This window comes from Hemibagrus wyckioides, linkage group LG07, assembly GCF_019097595.1.
Source record: "Hemibagrus wyckioides isolate EC202008001 linkage group LG07, SWU_Hwy_1.0, whole genome shotgun sequence".
Taxonomy (NCBI): Eukaryota; Metazoa; Chordata; class Actinopteri; order Siluriformes; family Bagridae; genus Hemibagrus; species Hemibagrus wyckioides.
The window spans coordinates 11,788,552-11,809,055 of record NC_080716.1 but is presented as its reverse complement, the minus strand read 5'-3'; the positions used below and the strand labels follow the sequence as shown (position 1 = coordinate 11,809,055).

At 37.6% G+C, this 20,504-nt stretch overlaps 1 protein-coding gene across 1 annotated transcript in view; it reads right to left on the bottom strand.

Annotated features, from left to right (window-relative positions):
* ank2b (ankyrin 2b, neuronal) overlaps positions 1–14,589 on the bottom strand; it is a 140,045-nt gene extending 125,456 nt beyond the window's left edge. Inside the window, exon 1 of the mRNA XM_058394499.1 lies at positions 14,293–14,589. Within this exon, the coding sequence (XP_058250482.1) occupies positions 14,293–14,352 (60 nt within the window). The 5' untranslated portion in view covers positions 14,353–14,589. The remainder of the gene's footprint in view (positions 1–14,292) is intronic.
* Positions 14,590–20,504: the final 5,915 nt, after the last annotated feature.

Genomic DNA, 20,504 nt, shown 5'->3' with positions numbered 1-20,504 from the left:
TATATCTTACACTTGTCAAAAATATCCTTAAGCAAAAGCTCTACATTCTGTCCCAGAAGTCTAAATCTAAATCTTTCTCATGGCTGGATAAGGAAGCTGTCGGGAAGATTGTGTTGAACTTTAACTCAAAGTACATCACATCACACAACACTGTTGCCAAACTTAGTAACAAATTTCAACAGAGTGAAAGAGACTTTTGAGAGTTTTTTAATAAAGTAAAAGGAAACAATGTGGGTATGCTGTTATTTAAAAATATAGAAAACCGTAGGGTGGTAACAGTCACTCTGCTTGGTGCTGGGACACATCACACCACCCTGTTACTGAATATTATTTACAGATAATTATACACCCCATCATTAAAACATAACCGGTTATCCTGAAGCCTTGGGCTGGAGAAACTTAACAGGCACAGAGAGTCTGAGCAAGCATTAGCTGCATTAGCTAAGATCCAATATGACATGATGGAGTTGTTTTGTATTGATCTGCTGCTGTGGTTTATCTAACCAACAGTTCAGTGTGATGATGGATCTGAGTGCAAAATGTGTGTGTGTGTCTGCATGGTGACCAGAGAGCAAAAGTACTAAAGTACTCAGAGAAACATTTGCAACAAAAAAAAAATGCTAATTGTTCATTCCACAGGGTTTTATCTCTGGACCTAACTTTATGACCCCTCTTTGACCCTTGGACAATATCATAGAAGCAGCTTCTGCTTGTCAGCAGAACGACCTTCATGACCCAGACCTGGATATTAGTTCGTAAATAGTGCCGGATTTATAACTTTGGTAAGCTAAAGCTCAGCAACCTGCATCCTACACCCTACTGCAATCAAAAACCCTCTGCCACATGTCTGTTTTTTTTTTTTCCTGCAAGACATTCCTGCAAAATCATTTTTCCTGACCATAAACCTAGAAATAGCAGCTTCTTAATTTAGTTTAGAAATAAGTTTTCAGGTTATGTGTATAATAAAATATTATGTAATAATAATAATTTACACTAACAGGACACAAGACGTGACATGAGTCTTATGAATTCATGCGTGAATAACGACCACCTTAAGTACATGTTTATTAGTTTATGTATTAATTAACATGTAGGGAAAAACACAGTCAAACCTGCTCTATAGAGAAGAATATGACATGTACAGACATTTTGAAGTGCAGAGGCCCAAACCATGTGCAAGAGCACAAGAGAGATAGATGATAGTGCTATGACGATGCTATGAAAGATAATAGTGTCTTCTAAGCAAATACATGTTATTGTATTAATTTCACCCTTGTGGATGAAGCAGCAGAGCCCCGGGTCCCTGCCAGAAAGAGATTGGAAGAGAAATGGATGGAGAATGATTTAAAACAGGTTGAGCTGAAATTATTGGTGTTTTTTATTACTGTGTCTTTCTACATTCAATAAGGTGGAACAAGGTGAAGTATGAAAGTATTCTAGCGCCATCCAATGACATTTATGTACACAGCTGCATATGACAAATAATATCAGTACTGTTAAATGATGCACCATTTATTCATATTCTTTCTAAAGGATCATGTTTGATGTAGTTTACCACTACGTCTTAATTAATACATTAACTAACAAACCAGCACTAACATGTACTTATAAGGTGGTCGTTATTCATTCATGAATTCATGACACACACTGGAATTAAGGTTAGCTCTTCATTACTTAATGATTCATACACGCCATATCTAATCAGTATTGCGTATTTAAGTATTAGTTCATTATTCGTGTGCAGTCATTATGAATATTACCAATATTTTTAAGGACATTTTTATGAAACATGTCACTCGCTGAGCATACAAATATTTTATTCATTGCATATAAAGTACGGATGCAAAAGTACACACACACTGTAGAGTACACACACTGTACACACACACACACTGTAGAGTAGAGTACATACACACACACTGTAGAGTACACACACTGTACACACACACTATAGAGTACACACACTGTACACACACACTGTAGAGTACACACACCATGTTTAAAACCAAGTAATAAGGTACTAAGCAGAGTTTTTGGAATGGTTGCATAGAGGTCAGATAAAGTTATGCCTTCACCACTGTTAGTCATTCTGATCTGTGCTGCACTGAACTGCTGCTCACACTTCAGTGTCAAACTTGGATGCATGACAGCATGATAGGTCACAGGCCTCTAGTAAACAGAAATAACCACCTTATTTTACACTGCAGTGAGCTGAACCCATGCTGTGCTACATTTAGCTGTGAAGTACACAACTGACAAGGTGGAATATATACTCTTAACGCCAAGGGTTTACATACACCTAGGGCACTCCACACATTTCAGGTTATATACCTTTCTTTTTGCAAATCAACTTAGGCATATACTTTGTTCATTAGATGTAATTTTAAAAGAGATTCAGACAGAGATTCACTATAACAGGTAAAGGGAACAGGTTTGGGCTCTCAATTCCAATCAAAGGTTAAATCTAAATGCTGCAGCTTACAAAGACATTCTAGACCACCGTGTGCTTCAAACTTCATGGCAACAGTTTGGAGAAGAAGCACATATGGGTGTCATGGTCAGGTTTCCACAAACATTTGGCAATGTATTGTAGAATGCCATCATGAGGAAGGAGTTACAACTAGGTCACAACTTGATCTTCCAGTAGGACAACCATTTTAAGTATACCTCCCAGGATAAAACAAAATGGATTAAAGAAGAAAGAAAAAAATGAAATAAAAGTATTGGAGCGGCCATGACAAAACTCTAACCTGAAACCCATAGAAAATTTAAACACATGTGCTTCAGGATATTCATTCTGGAATGTTTTTCTGCTCACCTTGTTCATAAAGATCATTTAGTTACTGTAGCCTTTCTGTCAGATTGAACCAGTCTGTCCATTTTCCTCTGACATCTCTCGACTTCCTAATAAAGAGGTATGTATGTGTAATTCATCATCCATCCATCTATTTTCAGTACCACTTATCCTACACAGGGTCCAATGTTTAATACCTGAAGCCTATTACAGGGGGCACAAGACAGGGAACACCCTAGACAGGGTGCCAGCCATCACAGGGAACAAAATACACATAGTCACACACACCGGACAATTTAGAGATGCCTATCAACCTACAATACATGAAGCCTGGAAAAATATATGAACACAGGCAGGAATTGAACGCTTACTCTATAGGGCCTTTCTGTAATTTGTCATATTATATGTTATGTGCAGAAATATGTTATGTGCAATAGATAGATAGATAGATAGATAGATAGATAGATAGATAGATAGATAGATAGATAGATAGATAGATAGATAGATAGATAGATAGATAGATAGATAGATAGATAGATAGATAGATAGACAAATGAAGGTATGAAGGAACTGGCACTTCTAATATAGAACTGACCATGACATAACTCTTTTGAAGTGAGAGCAGTTAATGTGACTGTCATACCATGGCACAGAAGGCAAAGAGGTATCTCTCTCCCTCTCTGTCCCTCTCTCACTCTGCTTGTGTGTGTATAATGGTTTTGTATAACTGGTAACGTTTTTCTATTTCTGTCTGTGTGTATTTTTTACCGTAAACTCAAACTATTATAATTACATGTTATATGGTGGCTTATAAGGCATGAATTATTCATATAACTAAGTTGGGCAGCCTGAGCAGAGATCATTTTTCTATGTGGGAAGAAATGACACCCCATTAAGCATGGATAATATCTTATTCTTGTTCTGTAGGGAATAGGGTGTGTGTCTGTGTGTGTGTGTGTGTGTGTCTTCATGTGTCAGTAGTCAGGTTTTACTATAACTACATGAAATAATCCTGACCGTAAAGCTGCACAAACACTGCACACTGTTCATATTTTTACTTTTGCACTTCTGCAGCATTAATGTTTCAGGCAGGAAATGAGAAAAGGAGAAAATCAGTCTAAAGATATGACAGGAATGGACAAGGAAGCAAGTAATCAACACATGGTTTTCATTTTGTTTTTCAGCATTTGAAGAAAAGGCTTCAGAGCACTTGACTCTCCTCAAAAGTAATAATAATAGTAATATATATATATATATATATATATATATATATATATATATATATTTAAATGTAACTATGTATATCTATTATTCTCTCACCAATAAAAAGGATAGAAGGTGTTCTAATTTTTATAAGAGAGAAAATTTCCATGCCTTGCAAAACAATTTCTAAACCCAGATACTAACAGCCTAGAACCTGGGACAGATTAGCTGTTCAAAAACATGCCAGTGCAGAAGTAGGAAATAAATGTGCACATTCCTCACTGCTATAGTAATGCGGCGCTGCCTGAAACCAGCAGGGCTGAAGCTGTATGAATGTGGCATCATACCTTCTGCAGTGAAAACCCTTCATTCAAAGCATCCAGTTCTGTCAATGTTCACCTGCTCACTCTTCCAGATCCACATTAAATCTATGATGTACAGGTTTCTCTTTTCACTAGTGATTTTTTTCCTGAAAATCTTATTAGATTCAAAATATTCTGTAAGGCAGATACAAACCAGCAGCCAGTACTAAATCAAATATTAGTGATGATTAGTGTTCAGTTTGCCTTTTTAGTGTCAGTTTCATGAATCAATAAACTATATAGTTAAAGCCAAAATCACAAAAGACTAGGTGCTGATTTTTTATAAGCTATATATGATAATTCTGCAGATTTTAAACAGAATTAAAGTATAGGATGTGTGACAAAAAAGCAACACATAATCGTCCAAGTAAGTTAGTCTATTTACTGTAATGAATAGTCACAAGTAAGTATTATTATTATTATCATTTTCTTCTTTCTATATTTACTGAGTCATTTTGCTCAGCCCTAAATATTTATGCTGTCTATATATGGTTGCTCCATGTGCCAGTGCTTTTCTATTTGGCTAACTATATACAGTTTATGTGGTACACAGTGGCTTAGTGGTTAGCATGCTTGCCATTTAGAAAGGATAAAAGGTATTATGATTTTTATAAGAGAGAAAATGGTAACTTCTAAAACCCATATACTAACAGTCTAGAACCTGGGAAAGATTAGGTGTTCAAAAACATGTCAGTGCACAAGTAGGAAATAAAGCTTGCCATGTACCTCTGGGGTTTGGAGCTTCAATTCCTGCCTCCAACCTGTGTGTGGGGAGTTTGCATGCATCGAGGGTTTCCTCTGGGTTACTCTGGTTTCCTCCCTGAGTCTAAAGACATGCTCTGTAGGCTGATTAGCATCTCTGTGTGCCCTGTGATGGGTTTGTAAAAGTCCTCTGGGATAGACTCCAAATTCCCTATATCCCTGCATAGGATAAGTGTATCTGTGTATTTATTGTTCACTTTATTAAGTACTGTGTATTAAATTGCAAAATCTTCCCAGTGGGACACTAACTGCCTGTGAAAGAGGAAGTATTTCACTATTTGTCACTAGAAAAAAAGTTTTGGCACAAGAATAAATCGTTACAAATACACATCCTTTTGTGTTCAAGCTTGCCATTTCCCAGTAAGCCATGTCCTGTGAAAATGCTAATCTAATTGTTGCGCTGGCTTTCACTGTCTGTCCCTTGAGACTGAAAAATGGAGAGAGAGAGAGAGAGAGAGAGAGAGAGAGAAAGAAAAGGTCTCTTGAGTTTGTGTGTAATGTAATTCAATCATGACAAATGTAAGTGCAGTAGCAGTGCTACAGACTCTTAAGTGAATGAGGCAGGCAGATCACTAAAAGCAATTAGTATGGTTTCAAGGTAAAGTGAACACTTTACTGTTATGCCATATGGATATGAATGACAAAGTATGTTAAGTGTGTGAGTAATGGGGGTTAAACCTTTGACTTCTTGTCCATGGGGTCATCTATATACTAATTTGCAAAGTCATGAGCATCCATGCAAACTACATTAAGTTACGACTGAAGATTTGAAATGGCTTTTTTTGCACTGTTGTTTCGAGTCACTACTACTAAAATAATTATAAGTGAAAATACTAAGATGGAAAATAAAGACTTAATGAATTTATTCGAAATGTCGTTTAATAACAGATTACATATTTAAAAAAAAAAAAAAAAAGTAAAACTTGACTCCAGTGGTGTCAATAGGGATGACTCTACTGTTAGCAATATCTCGGCCATCTTGTTACTAATGTTTATGCCTGACATACCCTTAAAATATCCAAACAGTAAGATATTTCAGACATTTGACCTTGCTATGACCATGACCCAGTTTAGATCAATTCCAAAATCTGCTGGTTGCAATGATAATTCCATAATAATTCCAACTAACCACCATCTAACACATTATCACGGATAATCTTATACGCTGATGAACGGACAACCTGAAAACTTAATAACTTCACTACCTATTGGTAGAGGCATGAAAAGTGCATACATTTTATACATACACTTACTGTCCACTTTATTAAGAACAACTCATTTGTGCAGTTCAATCAGCAACCATGCGGCAACATCACAATACAAAATATCATGCAGATACAGGTCAAGTGCATCAGAACATCTGAATGGAGAAAGAAATATGATCTCAGGGACTTGACATAGTTGTTAGTGCCAATTGGACTGGTTTGAATATTTTAGAAACTGCTAATCTAAAGAGTTGGCACAGAATGGTGCCAAAAACAAAAATCATCCAGCGAATGGCGATTCTGTGGATGCCTTGTTGTTGAGATCAGAAGAAAATGACCAGACTGGACTGAGCTATCAAGATGGCTGTAGTAACTCAAAAAACTCTTTGCAACTGTGGTGAGCATCACAAAAGGTACAACATAATGCATTGAGATGAATGAGCTACAACAGCAGAAGATTACATTCGGTGCACAGATTCACTGAAACGGGAAATTTTAAGACTGGAAAAAAATAACAGGCAATTTTTTTTCCAATCTTCAACTGTTCACTGAGGTACAAGAGAGCAGACAAGACTCAAAGCAGCATGATTAATTCATGTCTCAAATGACATACTATGCACTATGCACCTACACTAAACAGTACAGTACATGGGTGCATAGTGTATGTCCATCTGAGACACAAACTTAAAAGAACAGCTGAAGATTAGAAAAAAATCACCTCTTCTTTATACATTCTAGGGTTTGTGTGCAATGCCAAGCATCAATCTATCTGTCATCAATCCCAGTTTGCAAAATTCTACCAATGGAAGCACTTGGGAAGTGGAGGTAAAGAGGAGGTTAAAGTCCATCCTGCCTGTGTGTGACAGAGTGAATGAATAGTGACTAGTGGAATTCCTGTAGGGCACAGGATAAGAGCTTCCAAATTTAGCTACTGCCCTGGAAGTCTCGTCGCAAAACACAGCACCTAATGAATAGTTTCCACAATCTGTACTTGAAGCGTTATTAATGATCAAGCCGAGCGCCTCAATATATATTATACTGAGATTTGATTAATAATACAGATCACTCATTTATTTATTAAGTACTACAGGACACCTGAAATGTCATATACAGTAGTGATAAGGAAAAGCATTTCATCACGAGTTTCTACAAAACTGATAAGCATCAGAGCAAAAATATTGTGAGTCTGGGGCCCATTGTGAGTCTCGGGTCAGTCTCAGTGCAGCATGTGGGATGAGTAACAGGGTTTCTGGAATGCACCATGCTGATGGCAGACTAAATCTGTACTGGAGTCGGGCAGCATGAAAGAGTTTCCTCACAGATTCAAGTAACAGGGAATGCAGAATTGGGTTTGCTATGCTGTGAGATCGCCTCTCACTGATAAAGACACTTTTTTGCACTCGGGATTGAAAAGAACCCATTCACACACACACACACCCCCGTCTAGCTATAATCCCTCGGCATTATTGGTCTACATTTGCCTCCTTGCCGTGATTGAATTGTACACAGAGGCTTGTCTTCCCAATCAATTCAGGCTAAATAAAAGCTGCATAAATAATTTCACATGTTCCTGAAAGGAATAGAAGATTGGATTACAACCATCTTTGACAGACAGCAATCTACTGTGTAAAGACATATAAAATAAATTCAGCAGTAAGCAGAAATGAATACAGTTCAGGGCTCCCTGTTTAACTTCTTCCACTTTATGAGTCAAGCTGAGTTTATTGAAATGTAATACAAGTTTATCTGAAATATACTTTTACCCCTCTGAACATGTGATAGGATGTAGCTAGAATTAAACAGTTATTTGAATTACTCAATATGAATATCAAAATAGATATTACTATAAAGTAAAATTATATATATTATATAAACATTGTATACTATATAAAGTACCAGATATAATATACACTATATGGGCAAAAGTATATGAACAGCATCACAGTTATATATATTTGTTGAACATCTCATTGGAGTTGGTCATCCCTTTGCTGTTATAATAAACTGCACACTTCCTTTCCATTACATATGTTCAAGCATAGCTGTAGGGATTGTTTAGCTACAAGAACATTAGTGAGATCAGGTACTAATGTGAGGTGAGTAGGTCTGAGGTTCAGTGTTCCAGTTCAGGCCAAAAGTATTCAGAGGAATTGAGGTCAGGAATCTGTGCAGTTCTCTCAATTTCTTCAACTCTAACTTTGATAAACTGCATGGACCTTGCTTAGGGAAATTGCATAGGCACATTGTCAAGCTGGAACATGTTTGGGCCTATTAGTTCCCGGTAAATTAAGGTCAACCTTAATATTACAACAAGACATTCTTGACAATTGTGTGCTTCCAACTTTGTGACAACAGCTTGGGGAAAGTCCACATTTGGAATGGTCAGGTGTCCACAAACGTTTTGACATATAATGTATCTGACGTGGACACATGATACATCACATCAATAAAAGCTCCATTGTGTTATGTTATGTTCTGATTTTTATTAAGCTGTTCTAATCAATAGCATGAGACTAATAATATTCAGGACAATAATATCTAAAACAAAATGAAGGTTATTTCTTAAAAATGAAAGGAAATGGGACTGCAGAAGGCAGCATGACTGAGCAAAATGTATACTGAAAGGGAGGAGGGGGAGAGAAAGAGAGAGAGAGAGAGAGAGAGAGAGAGAGAGAGAAAAAGACCAAAAGCGAGACCAGGACAGGAGGTCAGGACGCAGGATCAGACATAAAATATGATGAAACTCAACCATGGTGAATCATTACAAATGAAATATAACACCTACAGCTTTATTACACATACTACATAATATCTGTGTATCTGGTGCTAGAGTGTACAGTATGTAGTGTCTTTTCATTCATGAGCATGAAGCTGTAGCACTTGTCAAGTTAACTGTAAGCAAATTTGACACAAGCAGCACTTGGAGAAAAAAAAAAAAACAGCCGAGACCTTTCATACTGCTGGAGGTTTAAATGTGTCCACTGTGCCAAGCGACTGCGGGATGCTTCTCCACACACTAGTCTTTCAGACACCTGAGTCATGTGACGCTAATATTGAAAGCAGCCAGTCCTTAGCTCACTAAATTCTCTATTCTGTGCCTCATGTTTATCCATCCAGCCACTCCACCCAGTGTTATTTAGCACAGTCCGCTCTGAGATGCAGTGTTTGCTATATTTCTATAAAAGGACTCTATTGGGTCTTATAAAATCAACCAGTGTGCAGGGTAGAAAAATATTCATAGCTGTGAGACCCTAAGAGTGACCCATAATCCTATTTAGATAAGGTACCTGACCTAGTAGTATATACATTGCAACAAGGAAGATGCCAGAAACAAACACTATGCACAGAGGCACATACACTCCTAGGGGCAATTTGGAATACTCACTTCACCTGATGGTATGTTTATGGGAGTGGAAGAAAACCAGAGGAAATCCACACAGACACATGTAAAACTCCACACAAACAGTAACCTGAGCTCAGGATGGAACTCTGAAGCTGTGAGGGCAACAAGGCTGTGCCAGCATGCCACCCAAGATTTACACTGTAATGGATAAAATGATATGTGGCACTTTATCTCATGATGTAATGCAATTACAGAAGAGGAGTACAACAGTTTAACTTTCATCCATATTCTGCAATATTTCATCCATTCTCATCTAGAAAACAGGGGTTTTCAAAATACTACCTCTCAGCATGATCTCCTCTCAAACCAGGGTTTACTGTGATAATATTCTTAGATCTTGACCCATTTGTGCTAGCATGGGGATACGTTTACCCTGGAGATTCCAAAGCATGTCTACAAATACAAGATTCTGCCAAATACAGTAAATATAACGTAATTCTAACATACCTTGACTGCTGGATTTGACCTGCAGTACACTGAAGAACCTTAACTAGGAGTCTAAGGACAAACAAGCATAATTATAAGCATTAAAAAAAAAAAAAAAAGCTTGAGGTACTACCCAAAATATAATATTTTATAGGTATTGGAGGTGTTCTCTGATACAAAAGCTCTTCTTCTTCTTCTTCTTCTTCTTCTTCTTCTTAAATAAAAAACAGTACTTTTCAAAAAAACAAAAGACAACTTCATCAAAGCTATCTCTCTCTCCCTATCACTTCCATTCATCTGTTTCTGTCTCTCTCTATTACATTATTCTCCATTTCCCCCTCCTCCCGTTTCATCTGTCTCGCTCTTGGACATGACCACACTGGGCAGGATATCAAATCTGTAGTTCTCTATTCAGGCCAGATAATCCATTTCTCAGCCTCTCATTTTGACTGAATGCATCACGTCATATAATTTTGTGACACCACCCCTGCCATTTTTCTCTCTTGCTACAGCATTAACTTTCTCCATCCACCTCTCCATCTTTCCAGTGATGACTAACTGTGTTATAAGTGAGCCGGAAAGAGGGGCAGATGTCCACCACAGGAGCAGATTTGGTGACAAACTGCCATTTATTTTGTCTATGCATCAAACACCTACAGTACACACTATATACTAACCTGTGAACACACACCTTCTTCATGCCCCTTCATTAACACTATACACATCTTTTTTTTGCTCATAACCGCAGAAAAATGTGTGTATTTTGTGTTCATAAACACACATGGCTGAGCATGATGTCACTGGCATATTCTCGACAGACAGCTCTGCCAAACAATCTGCTGCCATGGAGTTGAGGAGCCGTGCCTCCTTGGTGATCTGGGCTGGAAGCTCTCACCTGCTGTGCTCTGCAGTTCTCACCTCTAATCTCCCAAGCAGTCAAAGCATCCACTCTATAACCATCTATGTGTAACTTAAAGCATTCACTTTCAGAGAGCACTAATCTGACAGTAAATACTCAAATCAAACATCATGCATTCGACTACATCAAACTTAAAAAATCCTGTCGTTAAAAAAGAAAAATTCTCACTTGAATCATAACATGAGCAGCATTTTGCATTCTATCAAACTGGCATTCTCCAGCTTTAATTTAGCAAGCTTGGAGCAGGAATACACATTAATATCTATTCTGGATCTGCTAGAAGTTTCTAAGAACTGGATGAAGAAACTTGACGGTGTAAACAAAATATGATCTCATGACCGCCACAGACCATATGATCTCATTACACCCATAACATCTGCAAGAGTAATATGAGACAATCTAAGTAATAATAATTCAAACAGCCTGATCCTATTGACCTAATAGTAATCTGGGACTACTGAGTGCCTTAAAAAGCAAACCCTGGTAGTATTCCAGAGAACACTTAGCAAACGTTTTTACCAGAACCAGATAATTAAGGGATAGGGGACGTTGGTATACAGTCTCCTTGGAAACTATTGCAACAGCAAGGCCAATTCATCGTTTTTTGTTGCAGACTGAAGACGCTTGGGTTTGAGATCCAAAGATGAATATGAGAAGAGAGTTAACTTAAACATATAATATCCTGGTGTAGATTTGTTAAACAACATACAACATCACATTTTGTATCAAACCACCCAATTTTTAAGTGATGATCAAAAAGTTTTTGATACCCAGAAGTGTCCTTTTGGGTTTATTGTTAAACAATAAATAGTTCTGAACATCTATTCTTGGATTAAAGCTTCATTTTTTTTTACTTTTGAAGACTGCATTTGTGAAAAGGACAAACCAACATGAAGACCAGGGAGCTGTTATGCAAGAAAAGTGAGGGATTTTTCAGAGACACTGCACAAGTATTGGGAACAGCCAATTCAACAATTTGGAACTTCCAAAGAAACCACTGGTGTACTGAGCAACAGATACCAAACAGGTCGACCAAGGATAACAACAACAGCTGATGAAGAAGTCCACAGGGCAAGAGTGAAAATATCGAAATACATAATTTGAAGAGGACTTCAGAAATATAGAGGCCAAACCACCTCATCAGCACTAAGAATCAGACAGCCAGATTGGAATTCACAAAAAAGTATGGCAATTAGCCACAAATGTTTAACCTCTACCAAAGTGATGGAAAGGCCAAAGTGTGAAAGAAGAAAAGATTTGCTCAGGATCCAAAACTTACAAGCTCATCTGTCAATCATGGAAGTAGTGTATGACTTGGGCTTGCATGTCTGCGTCTGGAACAGGCTCTATAATCTTTACTGATGATGTCACTCATGATGGTTGCAGCAGAGTAAATTCAGAAGTCTAAAGAAACAGTCTGTCTGCCAATTTACAGAGAAATGCAGCCAAATAAACTGGGAGGAACTTCATCATGATCCAAAATGCACTGCCAACACAACAAAGGTCTTGATCAAGCGGAAAAAGTGGAAGTTAATCACCAGATCTTAACCTAACTGAGCAGCATTTCACCTATTAATATATCATCTCTAGCATTTTCCAGTGACCGATGTATATCTTACTTTGCAACCTGTAGGCTTGCAGAACTAATCCCTCCGGCCATATCTTATAGCATATTATATCTCCTACAGTGTCATAGCTCTAATGTAAGTCAACAAGTTAAAAACAGCACTGGCACCAGTGATGGGTAGATGATATTAAAAGCTGTATGGATTAAATTATTTGTTTTGAGAGAATCCTAAAATGGTGCCACTGGTCAGGGCTTGTGGTAGATTTGGAGTTTATCCCAGGAAAACTGGACACAAAGCAGGAATACACCCTGAACAATCCACCAATCCATGACACATACACATAACTAGAGACAAGTTAGAGCTGCCAAACCCAGTTTGAGGATGGAACCTTGGACCTCAGTGCTGTGAGGTGACAACACTACCCACTATGGGACTGTGCCACCCAGCTCCACAAACACTGAAGAACCAGAGAAACAAACAAAATAACTGTTTTGAGTACTAGATAAAACTATTGTATTCTAAGATTGTATACATAAGGAAGTGTTTGTAAAGATGTTTGCTCCAAATCAGGAAAAAAAATGATGACATTTTTTATCTTGGACAGATTGCTTAATCCAGATTTTAGACTATAAAAACAAAAGCAACATTTTTGGAAGGTTGTCTTATTAGTGAAACCCTTAAAATTACCACTAGAAACATGAACAATATCTTTTTTCTTTTTTTTAAGTAAATAATGTTGTGAAGGTTCTTAATGTCAGATTGTTCTAGTAATAAGCATGTTTCACCTGGGAAAATGCATAATGCTGAAATGTCAGTCCTGCAGGGACATTGTTTCCTCTGGGTTTTCCACTTTCCTCCCAGCACTCTAAGACATTCTACAACATCAAATTGCACCTGTGTGTGAATGGTGTGTGCATGGTGCTCTGTGATAGACTGGAGTTCCATCCAGGGTATATTCCCACATTGTCCCAGTGTTCCCAGGATATATTCCGGATCCATCACTAGCCTGACCTTGACCGGTGTAATGCAGTTAATGAAGATTAATGAATGAATGAATAGTGGTTTTTAAGCGACTGTTATTTCCCTTATTTCACTGTACACTATACACGTTTCCAGGTGAAGAATTCATCCACAGATAGAAAAGATTCAAAAGCTACCAAGAAGCAAATGATACCAGCAATAGTACTGCCTCAGTGACTGGGGGAAATAAATCAGTTTAGTATGTTTGATCTGAGTGTACAGTAGTTAAGGTGCTCTGTTATTTTGACCTGGTGGTTAGCACACCATCATCCTAGTAACAACGTTTCCACACAGGTTTCATCAGTATCAGTGCACGTGAGCTTTCTTCAAACTGTTCAACCAGACCTTCAGCTCACTTGTAGATGTCTGTCTCAAAAACAGATTAGGGAAAAAAAAAAACTGTAAAGCTCTCAACTTTGTTTTCGACTTCAGAAGCAACCTGTAAAGCTTTTCGGTCGTCATGGAGACGCCGTGTCGTCCAGCACGGGACAGAACGACCCTGCTACTGCCGCCGTCGTCATCATCACCACCACACCATCATCATCATCATCATCATCACTGTCCCCATCAACGACCTTGCGCTTGCTGTGTTATGTTTTATAAACTCGCCATGGCTCGTTTGTCTCCTACCTGACGGACTCGGTCCTCGTTTGCAGTTGGGGACGGAGTTTCTGCCTCAGGAGACGCCATCTGAGAGCCTCATAGAGCCGCTCCAGCCTCTGCAGCTCCCCGGGCACAGGTCCGAGTTTATCCTCGCGACTAGAACACACTGAAGGTGTTGCAGCGGTGGACACACGCCATCAGCTGTATTACTGTCTCTCTGTTACTGCTGTCCTCCAAGTGGGACAGAGGAGTAAACAACAGCAAACAGCGAGAGAGAGAGAGAGAGAGAGAGAGAGAGAGAGAGAGGAGGCGCAGTCATACACCATGCACTGAGAGGGACAGCTTAGATGATCTCTCTCTCTCTGTGTTTGTGTGTGTGTGTGTGTGAGAGAGAGAGAGAGAGAGAGCGAGAGAGAGAGAGAGAGAAAGTGCATAACCCAATCACTGCCCGCTTTATAACAGCATAGGGAGTAAATAATCAGAGCAACAAAGTAGCATTTATACTATTATAATTATTCATTACTTATATTATAGTTATATAATTATAACAAATCAATGTATGTGTAAGACTGTAAAGAACCTATAGGTTTCCTTTGGGTTATTTAGGTTAATAAGAGGGTTAGATTTAGTTATTATAGCAAATAATGCATGTCAGTGGAACGCCCTCACAAGGATAGTAAGACATGCATGTGTGTGTGTGTGTGTGTGTGGTAGTAGGAGCAGTAGTTACAGTGTTTTAGTTTTAGAAAAGGGATGAATTACACATTTTTCAGACTCACTCAACTTTTGCTCACTGTAATGATTAGCTGAGTGAATGATAACGGTTGGTAACAGGTCTTTGGACTTGGGAAGGAAACCAGAGTACCTGGTGGAAACCCCGGGGAACAGGGAGAACATGCAAACTCCATGCACACAGGGTGGATGTGGATATCAATCTCCCAACCCTATAGGTGTGAGGGAAACATGCTAACAACTAAGCTTATCATGCCCCAAGGTTTGTAACAAAAAAATGTAAAACCCACCTGTGCACATTGGATAATCATGCAAACACTTTTTTAAATTATAAAATGGAGTAGGGGATTTGTGTGTGTTGTCTGTCATTTTTGCACACTTGCACATTTTTGCTATATATGTGGGACAGCTGTATGATAAAAGGACACTGTATTGCATACTATAAAAATGTCAAATGTCATAAGATATCTTGCTACTCAGAGAGCTTATAAATGACCTGTGGTAGGATATAGTTTAGTAGGATACATGGTTACTGTTTTGAACAGGGTTGTCTCTGCATGACATAATTCAACATGATCACTACTCCCTGAAGTGAGAAGGCACATCAAAGCGTGGAGCTGTTTTTCACATACGTTCGATTTTCCTGCTGTGTCAGTATACTGAAATGCTGGAGTTACTGGGAGACTCATTCGGACTACCTAGGAACCCTGAGACATTTGAGCCCTAAATTCAGAGGCAGTACGTCAATATTAAACATCGGGGTCAATGATATAAAGTAACTGTAGGCTGTAAGATGGCTAGGATTTGATATTCTGTAACAGAAAGAGCACAGAATATCAGTCATTGCCAGGAAAACTCTCGCCTGGAGTGGAGAAATATGCATTACAGACTCTACAGTAAACCCATTTTTTTGTGCAGATCAGTTTTAGTTTGTTTTTTCCCCTTTTTCAGCACCTGTAAATTGAAAAAGCTCAATTTTCAATTCGTAATGTAGTAAGTAACAAACTATGGAAGTATTTAAGTAATATCTTATCTTCTAGCTGTTATATTCCTACAGTCCACTATTATTCCCAGGAACAGGATGCGGCATCTCAGTGTTGGTATAACTAAAACGAATCCTTGCTAATACTGTTATTTTTGTGGTGTTAGCCTAGCCATTCATGTAAACAAAACAATGCCAAACTCCACTCTGAATGTCATTATGTCATATTACATCATTGCATAACTCATTATAATCTACTTCCTGCAAGTTGGTTTCTAAGTAATGGCATCACCCTGGCAATAAAGCCTGGCTAAATTCATTACTGCTGTCGAGACATGACACTGTCCAGCCATCATTTCCCTCCCTTCCTCCTGTAAAATATCCTTCTGCCCCTGCTGTCATGTTGTATTCAGTCACTCTCTGTTGAAGAAAGTGCAGATGTCACAGGGTATATTAATCTGCTCAGACTTTTTGTTGACATTTTACCCATTAGATCTTATTATAGAAAAGCACTAAAATCTGATATTCAGGCTCTTTTAATAATTCATATAATGCACTGACAGATCTGGACTATTAAAATATATGGTGAAATGTGGATATTATCTTATTTCCTTTCCAAAAATATGTTTTTCTGTTCTTTGGATCCGAATATCTTAATCAGAAGTAAAGTTTAAATTCTGGTTACAGTGAAAAAAGGGAAAATTGCATTATGTCTGATTTTAATAACTGAATTTATGAAGTCTTAATAATAAATATTAAGTATTAGAAATTAAAAATATTAAATTGTATTAGCTCACAACTTTAGACATCTTTAGGCAGACTGATTGTTTTTTTGTCATACCATTACCTAAATTGGCCCATTACTCACCATGAATATAGCCTATACCAGTCTGGTGATCTCAGGGGGATAGTGTAGCCCTGGGGTGATTGATTGATTGATTGATTGATTGATTGATATTTTTATTATTATTTGGCCAAAATCACACCCCATCACTACTGAACTATTTACTGTATTATTAAATTATTTTCATTTTAAACATATTCGAATGGTCACTTTAATTTAATTCATTAAATTCATCAATTCAGGGAAAAAAAAAATTCACACAATTTCAAGATGTTTTTGATTGTTTATAATTGATTTCGATGAAGGGAACTAATATTACAGTGATTTAGGGAATTTGTTGTGTTGTTTTTTATTATTATTCTAGGTTCTACAAAGTCTAAGAGATTTTTGTTTCATACATTTTTGTTTCTGACCTCACAGACAATTTAAGGAGTGTTTGTAGTGTGCATATGTGTGTACTAACAAGTATAATATAACCTGAAACCTTATTAATCAAATGGAATTTTTGAGTGTTTTTTTTTCAACTGAGCAATTTATATTCACTCAATCATTTGTCGAACTTGTCACTTTTTTTTATTTTTTAGACTATGTGTTAATTTGTGTGTACTCTTTTTTAGCAGGAGACCAGAGACCAACCAAAGACTTCTTTTTTTAACAGTTACTGAGATGACTCAGGCCAACTTCCTCTGTCACTGAGCATTAAGCTGAATTATCCTGCAAGCTCTCCCTGTGAGTGTGTGTTTTGTACTCACACTTGTCTAAACCAGGAAACACAGATACTGAAATGGAACCGTGATTCATTTTATATATATATATATATATATATATATATATATATATATAAACACCGATCAGGCATAACATTATGAACACTGAGAGGTGAAGTGAATAACACTGATTATCTCCTCATCATGGCACCTGTTAGTGGGTGGGATATATTAGGCAGCTAGTGAACATTTTGTCCTCAAAGTTGATGTGTTAGAAGCAGGAAAAATGGACAAGTGTAAGGATTTGAGCGAGTTTGACAAGGGCCAAATTGTGATGGCTAGACCACTGGATCAGAGCATCTCCAAAACTGCAGCTCTTGTGAGGTGTTCCCGGTCTGCAGTGGTCAGTATCTATCAAAAGTGGTCCAAAGAAGGAACAGTGGTGAACCGGCAATGTTCTGCTGGGAAACCTTGGATTTGGCCATCCATGTGGATGTTACTTTGACATGTACCACCTACCTAAGCATTGTTGCAGGCCATATACACCTTTTCATGGAAACTGTATTCCCTGATGGCTGCTCCCTCTTTCAGCAAGATAATGCGGCATACTGTAAAGCAAAAATGGTTCAGGAATGGTTTGATGAGCACAACAACCAGTTTGAGGTGTTGATTTGGCCTCCAAATTCACCAGATCGAGCATTTGTGGGATGTGCTGAACAAACAAGTCTGATCCATAGAGGCTCCACCTCACAACTTACAGGGCTTAAAGGATCTTGGTTCCAGATACCACAACACATCTTCAGGGATCTAGTGGAGTCCATGCCTCAATGGGTCGGGGCTGTTTTGGTAGCAAAATGGGGATCAACACAATATTAGGCAGGTGGTCATAATGTTATGGCTGATCAGTGTATATGTTCACTGAATCATTTGTCAAACATGTCACGGTCATTTTTATTTTTTAGACTGTGTGTGTTTGTGTGTACTGTGTTGTACCAGGAGACCAGCTAAATACTTTTTCCTTTAACAGTTACTGAGATGACTCAGGCCTACTTCCTCTGTCACTGAGCATTAAGCTGAATTATCCTGCAAGCTCTCCCTGTGTTTGTGTGTGTGTTTTGTACACACACTTTTCTAAATCAGGAACCGTGATTCATTACATAAAAAAACAGAATTCAGTAACTGTAATTAGAATATCCGTTAACAGGCTTCAATCATCCATCCATCCATCCATCCATCCATCCATCCAGAATTTAGAAATTTTGAAATTTGAATTTTGATACACTGTCTTGGTAGGACAACAGTAAATACAGGGTTTGAGAAAACATCTAAATGAAGTCTGTTACAATTTGATATATTCTGAGATAAATTTAACAAATTTTATCACATATTATAAATTGCATAAGCTTGGATGCAAACACAGGACTTTATTTATCACAACCAGACCAAAAGTCAAAGTAAGAATAAAGCTCTTGACTGAATGGCCAAGAATTGTGGAACTATCAACTAGTCTTGTTATTTATAAACATGAGGAAGCCAGAATCTTACCCCGGGGTATGAAATATTATTAAATTGTATTAAATTGTTAAGATTGCGTGAGTGAGGCGAAGAACTGGTGAGGTTTTTTCGGCAAGTTATTTCATTTAAAAGTTGAACCTTAATTGTGAACAAGTGTGTTTAATTCAAAGAAAGCACTAACACAGGGCTGGTGATTGATCACGTGACCTGGTGAATCATTCTTTTGCTGGTACAGATGTGAATCATTACCTTTCTGACTTCAGTTTAAATTGTGGTAGCTTAGTGGTGAAAGTGTTGGTGCTGCTGACTGGAAAGTTGTGAGTTCAACTCCTAGGTCCACCAAGCTGCCATTGCTGGGCCCTTAAGCTTCAATTGCTCAGTTGTATAAAATGAGCTTAATTTTAAGTCGCTCTGGATAAGGTTGTCTGCCAAATGTCAGAAATGTGAATGTAATATTGAAAAGATCTTGTGGACACTGCCCTATAAGTGAGTTTTCCCCACAAAGTTAGAAGCACACAATTGTCTAGAATGTCTTTGCATGCTGTAGTGTTACAGTTTCACTTCACTGGAACTAAGAGCCCTAAACCTGTATGACAAAGATCATGTGCACAAAGCAAGCTCCATGAAGGCATGTTTTACCAAGAGTGTCCTGCACAGATTCCTGATCTCCACCCCACTCAACACTTTTGGGATGAACTGGAACACTGACTGAACCCCAGACCTCCTCAGCTGACATCAGTGCCTGATCTAACTAATACTCTTGTACCTAAATTAATCAATCATTATTTATGAATTAATTAATCAAAGCCACTCGCCAAAATCTAGTGGGAAACCTTTCTAGAAGAGTTTTATATATTTTTAAAACAGCTATGAGGAAATAAATCTTATTAAAGATTATAAAAGTGTTATGGTCATTTGTCCATAAACTATTTCCTATATAGTGTACATCCATTTTATACCTTTGTAATTAAACTGTATTTCACTTACCTATTTATTTAACACACAAAAGCAGGAGTGTACAGCTGATTCTCATATGCACGCTAACATTCTCTAAATAGACTAGAGCTCCTTCAGCACTGCAGTGCATCACACATTCCTGATATACTGTAATGTAAAAATAGTCTCAATGACAAAACGTGTGTCCTTTGCTTTATTGGTATATCTGAATCTGAAGTGAACTAGTGCTAGAATAATACGCATTAACACTTCCAGTCATACAGATATCACTTTTTAGTTATTTTAACTACTTTTTGTGAATATTTTACTAAAATAAACTATGTTCATAAATGTAAATATATTACTGACCTATTGGACAAGAAATATTTCTCATTTATACACCCCCCCCCCCCATTTTACTAATCAGCTGAATAATTGTTTTAAAGATATAATTACAAAGTTAGAATTTTCCATTTATTTATTTTGTCTATTTTGATTTGATTGAGGATGGAGGTAGAAATCA